This window comes from Trachemys scripta, chromosome 12 (genome assembly GCF_013100865.1).
Source record: "Trachemys scripta elegans isolate TJP31775 chromosome 12, CAS_Tse_1.0, whole genome shotgun sequence".
Taxonomy (NCBI): domain Eukaryota; kingdom Metazoa; phylum Chordata; order Testudines; family Emydidae; genus Trachemys; species Trachemys scripta.
In genome coordinates, this window is record NC_048309.1 from 25639894 (window position 1) to 25655610 (window position 15717).

The following is a 15717-nucleotide window of genomic DNA, read 5'->3' on the forward strand; positions in this document are numbered from 1 at the left end:
CTCTTTGCCAGGGAGATACGTGGAACCCTGCACTGCCCCTTGGATTAATACAAATGACTGCTAGTTGCAGATAGTACTCAGCTGCAGGAGGCCTGCTGATCACATATTCGAACCAAGAGCCAATCGTTCTACTTGTTAACTTGTTCTCCAGTTAATATGCAGCCTTTTATCACAGGACAAGAGAATGGCTCTTCTCTTCCGTCCACAGTCCTCCCCCCACCACACACACCCTTTCTCTGCTCTAGGTGCTGCCAGCCAGTTCACTTCTGCAGAACACCTCTTGTGACTCTGATGCTGGATTCTTGCTGAGCATGTCCTAGCATCCTCCAGGCTGGGATGCTGTCCAGGAACTTTTGTACCTGCTACACAATCACTCTCCAAAGGCATCTCTGGGCCTGACTCTCCTCTCACACTAGTGCAAACCAGGAGTGATCCCATTCGAATCAATGGTGTTTCACTGGTGAGCACCTGGTATAAGTGGGAGGAGAATCTGACCCTATGTATAATCATTATTATTATTATCAATAAGCAGTACTTACCTACATTCACTAGGGATATTTCTTGCTGCTTTTTGCAGCACTCAGCAACTCCCAATCTTGTTGTACAGAGATGGAAAAATAAGGGACGTCCCTTGTAATAAGAGACTGTTGGCAACCCTGGCTGCACCTGAGCTCTGACGATGCCAGCATTTGCAACTCAAGAGGAACTTGCTTCACCTGAACAAGAGAGGAAGCATAAGGAAGACGACTGTAACAGCTCTAATACCGACTGCCCCCAGAACCACCCGGAGAGGGACAGGAACCAGAGACCACTGAAAGGTCCCACTCTTAGATGACCATAGATAATCGGATTGGGTGTGATAGGCCCATGTAATTAATCTCAGCCAATCACTGGCTAGGACATAGTAAAAAAAAAAAAAAGTCACCCAATGGTGACTAAGTGGTAAATAATGTGGTCAGCCTTGGAATGGTGTAAAATTTCCTTTGAGCACATGACCGCATCTCAGCCAACTGGAGTGAGTTTGAGCAGGAATGCTGGTGACACCACACCTCTGGCCAGTGTGAATATAAATCTCTGAAGTAGGATTTACATAGCAGCTGAGTCGGGCCCAGTCCCAAGTGGCTATTAACTCCCAGGTAATGCCCGCTGTGCAGGCTCTTCTCACAATCATCAACCCTGTGAAAATAACAGATGAAGAAAATATAGATTTGAAGGACATTGAACAGTAAGGTAAATTGTTTTCAAAATCATGTGGAAGAGATGTGCACTTTGTTTGCTGTTCTGGCCTTTTCCTCCCAGTTAAAGCCTGGCAGTGGGACACAGGGCCTCCTTCTATTGGATGTATCTTTTCTGATATTGTAATTAAACTGAGTCACCAGACTTTGCATTTCTCCTCATCATTGTTCGAAAGCCTTAAGTAGTGGGAAAGTGAAACAGTCTCCTTGCCTCCTGAATGCCTTTAGCTTTAGTTGAGTTGCTGTGAACCGCTAATGTACCCTAGATAGACAGACAGGTAGGTAGAGTTTCCCTATTCCCTCTACTATTTTGATGTGGGTACGTTTGATGAAGTTGCTTTACCTTAAGCACAGCGCCCAAGTAATAATGATGGGTTTTTGGTCTTACCTGCATCTTCTGCAGCGTTTCTGAGACTGGTCTGCAAGCAGAATAACATGGGATCTGTGTTACAACCAAGCCTAAAAGGTGCCCTCGGTCTGTCCATTCGTCTGCTGCATCAAACAAAATTCAGACAAGTTACCTGTCTAAATCTCACCATCTCCAGGGAAAAGTCCCCTTAAGGCTAATGAGTGTTAAAGAAAGGTAGGAGTAAAACCACCCAGAGCAGTATTTGAGCCAGAAAATCTATTGAAAGCTCAATAGGGAAGATAATCACTTTGTTGGAACGGGTACAGATGTAATGCTAGTTCAGCGTATGCATTTGAATAAGAACCCAAGCTTCCTCAATACCTAACCCTCATTCCCTTTCCTTCCTACCTCTGAAGATCCAGATTCTTTCCTGAAATCAGCTCGCCTCCAGCGCCTGCCGTCATCTTCATCGGAGATGGGCAGCCAGGATGTCTCGCCACTGCGGGAGACCAGCAAAGACCCATTCTCTGCGGACTGCAGCTGCCGCCAGGATGGGCTGACTGTGATCATCACAGCCTGCTTAACCTTTGCGATGGGAGTCACGGTGGCCCTGATCATGCAGATCTACTTTGGGGACCCACAGGTAAGCGGAGGCTTTTTTTTTTTACTACAGCTTCCTCCTTTGCTCTCAGCAATTAAGACACCCAGCAAATGCTGGTAATGCCAAAAAGGGACTGTAGAATTGAGATTGGGAGCCTCCATACCGATTCCCTCTCAGTGATTCCACATCAAATCAGAACCGTTTACACAGCAAAAGCTTTTTCTACCAACCAGTGCTGTAAGGTCCCTGACGGATGTGAGAGTCAAGCTGGGTTCTCTCTGCTTTTGCATCATCGTTGTGGACAGAGATTATGTAACCAGATTTATCTGTGAGGTTTTGATGATGATGCACTGGAGAGAATAGAATGCAGCTCATCCTGCCCTGGCTGGCTCTGTGGTTCAAGCAGGAGAAGAACCCAGACCTGAATCAATGTAGTGAGCAGCTCTGTTAAGGCAGAAGGCACCTTTGGTACATTGTCACTTCTCTGACAATCACAGGGCGAAATGATAGGTGCGCCACACAATATACAGACCAGCAACACTGTCATTGAGGGGTATAATTTTTAACAGGGATTAGGCAGTGTAATGGTTTAAACTACAGAGGAACCCCCTGCTAGTCCCTGCCCATACCTCATATTTTACACACTGGCCGTCTCTCCCCACTTCACCGCAAGGGTTTCACAGGAAAGGCAGCACTGCTGTGCGGGCCCATTTTACTAAGACTTTGTTGCTTTGACAAAATAGGCTACAGAACATTTACTAGTGTGCTGTGATGTTGTGTAATGGGGTGTGTGTGTCGCAAACAGGTGTCAGTGGGTCTTGACCCCACTGTCCTCCCCATACTGCTCAGTGAGGTGGGAGGTCCTGGCTCGATGTCCTGGGGCAGGTCTCAGAATGGGAAAGGAGCATCCTTGCTCTTTCAATTATTTGGACTCTTGCTGATGCACAAAGTTTATTTGCAGTAGATATCCGTTTAGGTAGCAGTCTGTCTAATCACCTATCTGTCTGTCTATGGTGTATTTTTAGAGTGCCCACAATTAGAGTACTGTACCTAGGTGCTGAACATAGTAAAAACAAACAGTTTCCTGATCATCCTTGACAAATAGCTAGGCCCTGCTACAGGGGTTGTGTTTAGGTGTGTGCAGGGGGATGGGGGCCCTGCTGCAGGGGTTGTGTTTGTTTGGGAATGGGGCCCTGCTATGGGGGTTGTGTGTAGGGGAAATGAGGGCCATGCTGTGGGGGTTGCTTGTGGTGTCTGCCTTTGTGTTTTCTTAAAAGTTTTTTATGGGATTTTGAAAACGTACAAAACATGAAGAGGTTTGAGTAGAACAAAGAGGCCAGCTGTTCTCAGTCCTGTCCAGATGCCAGTTGTGGTTGTGACATAACACGGTATACCTCGGGCTACAGCGTGGCGGTAGGAACGACCTGCTGCATTAGAGCATTTGGCCAGGGGGCACTTCACCAGTAGCAGTGGCTGGAGGCCTTTTGTCTAAGGAGAACGCAGGCCGGGCAGTCTTAGCTCCAGCACGAGGAGTGGTGTAGTCAGGAATCCAACCGCTCAACCATTTACAGGTCAAAACCAACCCCTTGAATTGCACACAGACACAAACCATCTTCTGCTGCCCGTGTTCGTTATGGGCCCCAGACCAGGACCTGCCATGGGTTTGAATGCGAGCATGGGAAATGCTCCTTCCGCCAGCAGATGGCGCTGCCTTTCTCCTACCGCATGGCTTTGCTTCTCCTAGATATTCCACCAGGGTGCCGTGGTCACCGACGCCGCCCGCTGCACGGCGCTGGGCATTGAGGTGCTCAACAAGCAGGGGTCCTCAGTGGACGCAGCCATCGCTGCAGCTCTGTGCGCAGGAATAATCAACCCCCACACGTCCGGCATCGGCGGGTAAGTGCAAATCGGTCGTTGTGCTCCCCTCTGCTGAGAGGGCCTGCTCGGTGTGGTGGCGTGCTGAGGGGGCAGAACCAGGAGGGCACCGGGTCTGGGCAATGGGGCCAGTGTCAGGCCAGGAGTCTGGTCAGGCAGGTGGTGCAGAGCTTTGCCAGGGAGCTGAGAGGAGTTCCTCTCTGTGCTGCAGCCTGTGCCCTGGGGATGGGCACGGGAGGAATTGGGATCACGAAGTGTCATTTGACTCAGTGCTTCTCGCCTCCTTTGTGCACCTGCCGGCTGGCGGTGGGGAAGGCTTCCACTGCATCCTCATTGTAGGGATGGAGCCTGACGAGCCCTTCACAGCCTTGAAAGCAGGGGAGAGGCTACAAAGATCCTTCTCCTCTATGTGCCTCTAGACCAGGCTGGCCAGGCTCTGTCCTTGCTCTTCCTGCGCACACGGACTGCTCAAGGCTAGTGCTGATGATGGTATTAGCCTCCCCAAAGGGAGAGGGCTATGGCCTCACCCACTCTGCCAGGGCCGGCTTTAGGAATTGTGGGGCCCCGGCAGGGATGACTTTAAAAAAAAAATAATCTAAAAAAAAGCCTTTCGTTTCTTAGCAACCGGTTCCCTATAAAAAGTTCTGATTTAAGGGACGTGCCACAGTATGTATTTTTTTGTACCAACAGGGTTACCATACGTCCGTATTTTTCCGGGAGGAATTTTTAAATTTTAAAAACTCCTCCTGGACAGCGATTTAAGAACCAAAAAGCCTGACGTGTCTGGGAAAATATGGATGTATGTTAACCTTACCTAAAGTTATTTTTTAAAAAGATGGGCCTGAACTAGAAATGAGCTCCGTTTCACATGTGTGGGTCCCCACCACTCCCTGGGGGTGTGCTAGGGTGACCAGATGTCCCGATTTTATAGGGACAGTCCCGATTTTGGGGTCTTTTTCTTATATAGGATCCTGTTACCTTCACCCCCTGTCCCGATTTTTCACACTTGCTGTCTGATCACCCTAGTGGTGTGCAAATGTGTGGGTCCCAGCTGCTCCCTGCCCTCCCTCATTGAAGCAGGTGTGCAAGGTTACTGCCCTGGGAACTGCAGGGCACCACTGGACATGGGGCTGGCTGGAGGCAGGGCAGGGGATGGTTGGAGGCAGGGTCTGGCTGCAGGCAGGGCAAGGGGTGCGGGGCTGGCTGAACACGGGTGTGTGGGGTGGGCTGGCTGGCTTCAGGCAGGGTCGCAGGGGTGTGTGGCAGGGGTTGGCAGGGCTGGAGACAGAGGAGTGCGGGACTGGCTGGCTTCAGGCAGGGGGGTGCGGCAGGGGTTGGCTGGAGACAGGGCAGAGGGTGCGGGGATGGCTACAGGCAGGGCAGGAGGTGCGGGGCTGGTGTGGGCAGGGGGTGTGGGGCTGGCTGGCTTCGGGCAGGGCTGCAGGGGGGTGCGGCAGGGGTTGGCTGGAGACAGGGCCGGGGGTGTGGCAGGGGCTGGCTGTGGGCAGGGGGTGCGGGGTGGGCAGCGGCAGGGCAAGGGGAGCGGGGCTGGTGCAGGCAGGGCAGGGGGAGCGGGGCTGGTGCGGGCAGGGGGTGTGGGGCTGGTGCAGGCAGGGCAGAGGGTGTGGGGCTGGTTGGAGACAGGGGCTGGTGCGGGCAGGGCAGGGGATGCGGGGCTGGCTGCGGGCAGGGCAGGGGGTGCGGGACTGGTGTGGGCAGAGGGTGTGGGTACAGCCCACCCTGTACGGTAAGTGCTCCCTCCTCTTCCCTCCCCCACTGGGATAGCAGCAGCAGCCCGGGGCTCGGGGGCTATTTAAAGGGTCCGGGGCACCCCTGCTTCCACCGCCCCGGCCCTTTAAATAGCTGCGGGAGCCCTGGAGAAGCGGCTATTTAAAGGGCCGGGGCGGTAGAAGCAACGGGAGCCCTGGACTTTTTAAATAGCCCGCAGCCTTACCCCAGGGCTCCAGCAGTGGGGCTGTGGTGGCAATTTAAAGGGCCTGGGGCTCCAGCCCCTGCTGGGAGCCCCACGCCCTTTAAATTGCCCCCTGGGGAAGCCGGGCCACCCGGGAACAGCACACTGGCTCTTGCCGGTACGCCGTACCGGGGCTTGGGCGCGGGGCCCTCTTAGGGGTGGGGCCCGATTCAGGGGAATTGGTCGAATTGGCCTAAAGCCGGCCCTGCCCTCTGCAGCAGCCAGCAGAGCCGGGGAAGTGTGGGGAGAGTTCTTGGGAGCCAGTCTGACACATGCTGCCCTGAGTCATGCATGCTGCTTCTAGGCTCTTCTGCTGCAGAGGTTTGCCACTGCACCACCCTCAACACAGTTGCAATTGAGTCCTTATTCTAAACTATCATGCTGGGGGAGGCAAGGGTGGCTTCCAAATCATTGTGACAGTGGTAGACCAGATCCTTTCTCCCATCCTTCTGGCTGCTTTGCATTGCTAAGGTGGGCCAGTGGCAGGAGAGAGGCATGGCTGGAGTGTGCTGCACTCTGATGATCCAGGACCTGTTGAAGGGTTCCCAGAAGGCAATTCTAGCAAGCACAAGCTAGAGTAGCCCTGAGTCTGCTCTAGCATGTGTACGGGTGGATCTGGCCCCCAGGATTGAGAGAGATTAAAAGGGGGTGGAATGCTCCCTATTCCCCTGCCCCAGGTATGCTGAGTGGATCTGTCCCGGTGTTTTTGGAGGACTGAATAAGATTTGTTACACCTGTAAATCATGGCCCTGTTACAACAGCAGCAGCAGCATGTTGCTATATGGGGGTTCCCTCAACTCCTGGTGGGACAAAGTGAATGTAAGGAGATCTAAACTGGAGGAATGTGCAGAGCGAGGGGGCTGGAGGAAAGTGCCAACTGCACCATCTTGGATCCCATGTGACCTCCCCACCCCCGAGTCTAGCCTACTGCCTGGAGCTGCTGCCTCCCTTCGGTGTTAGTTTCAAAAGACGTTATGCAAGTGAGACTTGAACCCTCTGCTCGTCAGGACACCAGGAAGTCCCAGGGAATGTTACATAAATGCTGTCACCTGATAATGTCTCATCAGGTCGGATTTGAGAATCTTTTGTAGTAAGTGGAAACCCTGGTTTGATCCCAAAGCCTGTTACTAAATCTCTGTTTAGGATTAAAAAACAAAACAAAACAAACCACAAATGGACGGACTAGTTGGGAATGGATTTAGGAAATATGCAATTTACCCAAGACTCCTAAGGCACAGAGTTCCTGTTCTAATTGGGGATTAAAGCATCAAGTGAACAACTACATTTTAAGCCAACATGCACAAATAATTAGCAGTTGGAACAATGTACCATGGAATGTGGATTCTCCATCACTTGCAGTCTTTCAATCAAAATTAGTTGCCCTTCTAAAATATGCACTAGTCCAACCACAAGCTTTAGGGATTGATGCAGGAATCACTTGGTGAAATCCATGGTCTGTGTTAGGAGGAAGTCAAACTAGGCTGGTCTTGAATCTATGAGCAATAGTCAACAATAATGAATAATCTCACTTTCAGAAAAAAGCTTCAACATTTTTGATTCTGAAGGTGTTTTTAGTTTGAACGCTGCTGCTCCCGTGTTCATCACCTTCCTCTCTACTGTCTCACACCTTTCTTCATGATCTCCCCCACCAGGTTTTAGCTGTTAAACTTTTAGATGTATTGTAATGGTTTCTAATGCATGGTAGATTGCGCCCATTATGATATGTGGCCCTCTGAGTATTTGGGTCACTAAATGTAAAATGACTCCTGTGATCTCAGCTGCAGCAGAACAGGCCCCATTGTACACACAGAAGCATGATTTCCTAGGATGACACAAGACCATTCTTGATCTAAATGTTTATTCTGGAGCCCGAGTGTGGTAGAAATGATAAATAAGTCATTTCTCAGATGAAACTGATTTCTTTTGGGTCATATAAACAGTTAGGACACAGAGAGCTGCTATATTGGTGTAAAGGGAAGGTTGTATTGAAGGAACCTGGTAAAATCCATAACTGAACAAGTTCCTGTAATAACTCCATTGGAAAGTGGAGTTGCATTGTTGTTTGTATAGCCGTAGAAGTCAAAAGGGGGCCCCATTGTGCTAGGATGTATGCTAGGGTGACCAGATAGCAAGTGTGAAAAATCGGGACAGGGGTAGAGGGTAATAGGAGCCCATATAAAAAAAGTCCCAAATATCAGGACTGTCCCTATAAAATTGGGACATCTGGTCACCCTAATGTATGCACAGGAGAGACAGTCCCTGCCCCAAAAAGCTTACAATCTAAACAGAGAAGACAGGCAAAGAATGGGAGAAAGAAAGTGCTGTCCTATCTGTTTTATAGAGGGGGAACTGAGACACAGATCTGGGGTCTTAGCCAAGATCGCACAGGAAGTCTGTGACAGAGCTGGGAAGTGAACTGTGGTCTCGTGAATCCCAGTCCACGCCTTCACAGCAAACCCTGCTTTTCCCCGTGGGCATCTGCCAAGGACATTGGGATTTTCCCTGTTCTGTAAATTATTAAGAGTGACGGCTAACTGTATTTTGTGTGTGTTGTGCAGAGCTGATAATAGTGATGCTTAACAAACGACCAGTCACCATCGGAGTTAATAAGGATTCCAGAACAAGTTAGAAATAGGCTCATGCAGCAGCTTTTAGATTTGGATTTTGTACACCCCCATGTCTGAGCTGATGTGTTTGGAGCCAGTACTTTGCTCTGGCCCACTCTAAAAATAGGGCCATTTTCAAAATGTGGGCCTTGCTTTAGATTTCAAATACACCCCCGCTCCAGGGTTTTGGCTTGTGCTCACCTGTAGATCAAATGTACTCCGCTTACAAATCTGAGATCAAAGATTGGGATCTGAAACGCAGACTGAGCTCTTTCCGCCTCTTATATCATCACCGGTGATAAAGATTCTGTCATTGGCATCAGCTAACAGGTTAGGTGAAGTTGCACAAAACTGAACAGCCTCCAAGTCACTCTCCCCTGGCTGTGATGGCTCTGCCTGCCTGCCAGGAGTAAATGCTTGTGTGTGCCCATGAAGTCAGCAGATAGGACCCAACGTGCAGGGAGCAGAACAGTTCAACAGCTGAGTAAGAGGATGCCATTTGTACAAGCTCAGTGGCACTGAACCCCAGATCCCTCTGCTCCCCCCATGTCCCTGCAGAGGGGATTTGGTGGCAGGGGTGGGGTACAGGCTCACAGCTGCATTAATAAGTGCTCGGGGACTCCAGTGGACAGCAAGGAGCTCTGTATGCCCAATGTGCTCTTCCTTTGCAGCGGGGGAGTGATGCTGGTCCACGATATCCGGAAGAACGAGAGTCAGGTGATTGACTTCCGAGAGACAGCCCCTTTTGGGATCCAGGAGGAAGGCCTTCGGAAGGCCTGGGAGCTGAAGGTGGGCTGGAGAACCTTTATATTTTCTTTTCGTGGGGCTTCCTTGCTAACGTTCCCATGTCTTCTTCCAGTCCCCACTAACCCCGATTCCCGGCAATAATGTATGTGCAGCGAGTGGTGGGATGCCTGTTAATCAGAGGGGAATTTAGCCTGGGTGAAAGGTGCTGGCATATCAAATCCCCTCTTCACAGAACAGGTTCAAACACAGGTCAAGCATCCTCACCCCCACACTGCTCCTCAGTCCGACCCTGGAGCCATTCGTTCCAGAGCTGAGAGGGGAGTTCGGTCTCCATGGCCCACTCTCCTGAGCCTACCAACAGCAGGGGAGGGTTTCTCAGTTCTGATGGTGGTTTTTGTAACTGACTACGAGGAGCTCTAGGTTTTTGTCCACTAGGAGCTGAACGGAGACTCACCCACTTGTTCTTCAGAGGCCACAGAACACGTGATGACGACCGTCTTTCCATTATTGAGCCAGCCCAGATTAGCCCTGGTGGCCTAGAGGGGAAATGTTTCATGTGCAACGTAGAAATCCCTTGAGCCAGCAAGTCTGACTGGAAATGAGTAAACTGAGTCCTGCTTGGGGATAAGGGAAATTAAGTAAGAACAGTCTACTTCCGAGAGTGAGATACCAAGGAGATAGGAGCCTGAGGCTATGTCTACATGGCAAAAACCCGGGTAGTAGCGAGTCTCAGAGCCTGGGTCTACAGATTTGGGCTCACACTATGGAGTTGAAAATAGCCATGTAGACAAATGGGTCTGGGCTCTGAAGCCCAGGGAGGGGGTTGATTTCAGAGCCTGAGCATGAATGTCTGCATGACTATTTTTAGCACCATAGCGCAAGCATCGCCAGCCAGAGGCTGTAGACCCAGGCTCTGTGACTCACTGCTGTGCGATTAATTTTTTTTGGCCTTGTAGACATACTTTTAGAAATATCCAAAATGTTAAACAGATAAATAGCAAAGGCTGCATGTCACAGGACTGAGTTCATCCCATTGGCTTCATTGGGGTTATATCAGGAATGAATTTGCCCCACTTTCTTCCCAAAGGCTTTTACTCCTTAACAGTGTTGTCACCAACCCTTGTATCTAAATTTCTGGCATCTTTAGCGTCTTTCACTTCGTATGGAAAATATGCTAAGACCCTTTTGTATGATGAGCGATGGCCTCTCCTTTATGGTAATCAGAGACTGTGTCCTTAGGGCGACTTGACTCTTCCTTTCTGTGCTTTCTTTTGTCCAGCCGGGTCTTCTGGTGGGGGTGCCAGGCATGATACAAGGAATGCACAAGGCACATCAGTCACATGGAAGGTAAGAATATTTCATATGGTTTAGCTCTGCACAGAGTGCACTCTACTGAAAGGTATTGCAGGATAAAACACCTACTTATTCCAATTCGTCAGCGTTCATGCTGTAATCTCTGGTCAGTGGCAGATTCAGCTCTAGGGTGGGTTCCATGGCCATAGAATCTTGCTGTTGGCAGGGCCCTGTAAACTCTGTCCCCTCAGCTCACCCTGCAACAGGACTCTCTTGATATTCTTGGATAAGCTGCTGATTCACTTTCCCTTGGGACATGTTGTTTTCCAGGTCTCTCCCTTTGAAGTGCAGCACTTTTATACCACTTTTTGTCCCTAGTGCACTTTACAAACACTGGCTGGGGTTTTCAGAATTTCACAAATGCAATCACAGGACTGATTTGCATGTGCAGTTATCACAGATGTGCCTGCAGTCACATGTCTATGGCCCAGTTTTCAGATGACCTGAGCACTTCAACTCTCATTGACTTTAGTGGCAGCTAAGGGCACTTGAGCCCTGTGAAAACCAGACCACAGACTTAGATAAAAATCTAATTAACTAATAGAACAGATTGATTTTGTTCCCTCTCTTCTCTTCCCCCCCCCCACCAAAAAAAAAGAAGGTTTGGCCAAAACAAAACATTTCATTTTGGTTGAAATTTTCTGGGTTTTCGACAAAGAAATGAAAATTGAAAAGTTTGGGATCCATCCCTTTCTCTCTGCCTTTTGCAGGGGAAAAATAAGCAAGGAAGTGAGTTTAAAATGAAAAAAAAAATAATTGTTCAAAAACTGATTTTTTTCTGGTTTTCATTTTCTCAAAAAATTCTGCAAAAATTTTCAAATGAAATTTTTTTCCTGCTTCATTCAAAAACGTTCATGGAAAGTATTGTGTTTTCTGATCAGCTCTACTCAATGAATCCTCGCACCCACCCCTGTGCAGTAGATCAATCTTATTACCTCCATTTTATAGATGGAGCATGGAGGGGAGGTGTTAAATGACTTCCCAAGGCTACAGAGAGGGAGCAGTGTCTCAATTCTGTTCTCTGGCTGCAACAAAGAGACTTCCAACAAAACATATCCTGATTTTACCCCTGTCCTAACCCCAGTGCTAGTCCCCTGAAGACAGCTCTGCTTTTACTGTGTTTCCATTTCAAATGCAGATTTCTCTTTGTGTTTTCTTCTTCGCCAGACTCCCATGGTCAGAACTTTTGGGCCTTGCTGCTAGCATTGCCCAGGATGGATTCAATGTCACGCATGACTTGGGTGAGCACCTTAACGCAGCAAAGGGGTACTATGTGATGTATGCCAGGAAGTATTTCCTCCTGCATATGTTAAGGAAGAAGGGGACTGCATTTATGTGTTTGGAATGTGGATGGGGGTTAACTTCCTGGAATTTAATGGCCTTCAGACAGGGAAATGCACTGCATCAGGGTTAGAATCTGAACAGCAGAGAATGAAAGATCCAGAGTGGATCTTTCCTAAATGGACTCTTTGGTTTGGGCTGATCTCTCATTAGAAATAGCATGTTGGAAACATGGAGTCAGATCCTGCACTATTGGAGTCTCTGGGAGTTCTCCCATTGATAGTGCGGACGGATGCAGTGCAAATCCATGTATTTATCTGATCTAATCTGTCTTGTTACTGAGGCACCTCTCATCCTAATGTTCAAACACGTCTTTCCCATAATTTTCTGAGTGGACACACCTATGCTAGCAATAGACTTTTCCTGAACTGAAGCTGAAGTCCTGATTCACTTTACACATTTCACATGCGTCTGACGAAGTGGGTATTCACCCACGAAGGCTTATGCTCCAATACGTCTGTTAGTCTATAAGGTGCCACAGGACTCTTTGTCACTTTACACTGGCACATTCATTAGAGCATGGCCCCTCTGCTGGGGAGGCTGCAGATGGCCAGACTGTGTCAAAAAGGGTCTGTCTACACTGCAATTAGACATCCACGGCTGGCCCGTATCAGCTGGCTTGGACTTGTGGGGCTCAGACTGCGGGGCTTTTTAATTGTTGTGTAGACGTTTGGACTCAGGCTGTAGCCTGAGCTCTGGGACCTTCCCACCTCACAGAGTCCTAGAGCTCGAATGTCTTCACTGCAGTTAAACAGCCCTGCAACCAGAGCCCCATGAGTCTGAGTCAGTGAGCACGGGCCAGCTACAGGTTTTTAGCTGCAGTGTAGACATACCCAAAGAAAGCTGACCTGCTGGAACGGAGCATGATTAGGGGTATGGAACAGCTTCGGTCTGAGGAGAGATTTAAAAAAAGACTGTTTTTTCAGCTTGGAAAAGAGATGATGAAGGGGAGATATGCTAGAGATCTATACAATCTTGACTGGTGTGAAGAAAGTGAATAAGGAAGTGTTATTTACTCCTTCACATAACCCAAGAACTAGGGGTCACCCAATGAAATTAATAGGCAGCAGGTTTAAAACAAACTGAAGGAAATACTTCTTCACACAACGCACAGTCAACCTGTGGAACTCATTGACGGGATGTTGTGAAGGCCAAAACTATAACTGGGTTCAAAAAAGAATTAGCCAAGTTCATGGAGGATAGGTCCACCAATGGCTATTGGCCAGGATGGGCGGCGATTCAACCCCATGCTCTGACATGTTGCTAGCCTCTGTTTGCCAGAAGCTGGGAGTAGATGACGGGATGGATCACTTGATGATTACCTGTTCTGTTCATTCCCTTCTGAAGCATCTGGCATTGGCCACTGGCAGAAGACAGGATACTGGGCTAGATGGACCATTGTTGGTCTGACCCAGTATGGCCGTTCTTATGTTCTTATGAGCATTGGTAGCAGGCTGGGACTGCGCTTATACTGGGCACTCCTATGCTGCCTAAAGCAGTGGAGTTCTTAATGGATGGAGGTCAAGGTGCAACAGGCCAGGGTAGGAGAGGAAGAAGCAAATTAGACCTCCTAGTGCCAGCCACAGTGCCTGTGGATCTACTGGTCCAACTCCAGGCAGGGGACTTGCACACTTACGCTTGCCTTTATGTTCATGCATCAAACACTCTCCATACACAATGTGGGAAAGTGCACTATGTGCACTCAAGCATGCACAACAAATGCAGACCAATGTGTCTTTCCCAAGGACACACAGCAAATCTGTGGCTGATCCAGCAATGCAATCCTGACCCCTAATCCAAATCTCATGCTATAGCCACAAGACAACCCATCTCCTACTGTTGACTGGTCACATGATGATCCTATTGCCCTTATGATCCATGACTATCTGTCACTTTTCAAAGAGGGCAATGGATGGGAATCCCTCTCACGTTCACACACACACACACACACCTCTCTTAACAAACCAGAGAGCAGAACTATACAGGTTGTAGATGCATCATTGGCGGTCATCTTCTTCAGCTGGTCTCTGGGGGTGATCTGAATGTCCTAGGTGGTCTCCTCCTGTAATACCGCTGTTATCTTTCTTGCTACAGCCAGAGCTATCACTGAACTGAAGGAGCTGAACTACTCTGACAAATTCAGAGAGACTTTCCTTCCAGACGGCCAGCCTTTGTTGCCTGGAATGTTTATGAGGCGACTTGATCTAGCCACCATTTTGGATCTCGTTGGCTCAGAAGGGGTCTCGGCCTTCTATGATGGAAACCTAACCCAGGAGATCATTTCTGAGGTGAGCTATGTCTGTACTTATCTGCACATGGATTATTGCATAGTTAGTGCAACCTAGCACAGATAATGGTGCCACCTAGCTATTCCTTGTTTTAAATGTGGACGGACGCATCCTGAGGGTGAGCAGTAGCCAGTTTTGACTCGAGTGATTTAAAAATAAAAATTTGGCGCTCAGTTTTTCTCCCACCTCTGTGTAACTCCATTGACTTCAGTGGAGTTAATCCGACTTAAACCAGGATAAGAGTGCCACTTCATTGGTCAATCACCTATGAAAGTGAAATCTACTCTTTCCTCTGTCAAAATGTCCCCGAGAAACTACAGAAAGGATCTAATTCTCTTAAATTCGATAGGTTTTTCCAGTCATGTCTGGAGAACCCCATTTGTTTAATCCCTATTACATTTGATGGGACTAGGCTGTAAGGATTGAATGGTTAAAGTTTTGGAGGACATTTAGGTCCTAGGAAAAGTGCTGGAAGGCCTTAGAGAACAGTCCTCCATTTGGCCACCAAATGAGGCTACTAACTCTTTGCACACCAAAAAGCTATCAGATGGTAATGATTTTCAGTCAGTAACAGCTTTGGGGTATTTGAACTGGGGACCTTGAGGTGAAAGTCCTCACCCATGAAGACCCCATTCCCTGAACCTTTTCAAAGCGTCTGAATCAGAGACACAACCATAGTTAATGTAGCCAAATTTTCCCTGGTGACCACTGATGTGGTTTTGTGTAAGTTGCTGTTCAGAGAGGTGCCAGTGCTACCCAGCCTTTGCCCACACTCACAATTCATTATTCAGCTGCTCTGCTTTAGTTTTGATATGTTAGTAACTTCTACAGACAGGAGATTCCTGCAGTCCTATAAATACAGGCTGCGAGCATTATCTTTTGGTTAGAACACTGAACTATGAGTCAGGAATTCTGGGTTTTCTCCTGGGCTTGCCATTGCCTCACTGTGTGACCCTGCGCAAGTCACTTAGGCACCAACTTTCAAAAGTGGCCTCTAATTTTAGGTGCCTAACTTTATTTTTATATAGGGCCTGAGCTACCGAGGACACCTGCATCCCCAGCTGAGATCAGTGGGTTGTACAAATGCTTAGCACCTCTGGAAATCAGGCCATAGGGTCTAACGTTGGACAACCAAAATTAGGGGGCTTTTTTGAAAATATGGGGCTTAATCACTCAGTGCCTCAGTTTCTCCATCTGTAAAAGGGAGTTGGTAATCAGGGCTGTTGTGATGCTTAACTAAGGCTTTTAAAATGCTTTGGGATTCTCAGCGAATGGCACTAGGGAAGCAGTATGTATTATTTTTTGCCATGCTGATACATAAACAAGAGGTCATGATAGCCTGTGCTCAAT

At 48.6% G+C, this 15717-nt stretch overlaps 1 protein-coding gene across 2 annotated transcripts in view; it reads left to right on the plus strand.

Moving 5' to 3' along the window:
* Nucleotides 1-15717, plus strand: part of GGT7 (gamma-glutamyltransferase 7) — a 56282-nt gene that overhangs the window by 8517 nt on the left and 32048 nt on the right. The window contains exons 1-7 of one of the 2 annotated variants that reach the window (XM_034787449.1): nucleotides 1043-1230; nucleotides 2001-2227; nucleotides 3930-4081; nucleotides 9310-9427; nucleotides 10665-10732; nucleotides 11906-11979; nucleotides 14174-14367. In XM_034787449.1, coding sequence (XP_034643340.1) covers nucleotides 2060-2227; nucleotides 3930-4081; nucleotides 9310-9427; nucleotides 10665-10732; nucleotides 11906-11979; nucleotides 14174-14367 — 774 coding nt within the window. In that variant the 5' untranslated portion in view covers nucleotides 1043-1230; nucleotides 2001-2059. Of the gene's footprint in view, nucleotides 1-1042; nucleotides 1231-2000; nucleotides 2228-3929; nucleotides 4082-9309; nucleotides 9428-10664; nucleotides 10733-11905; nucleotides 11980-14173; nucleotides 14368-15717 lie in introns of those variants that run through there. The other variant, XM_034787448.1, reaches the window with a different exon arrangement.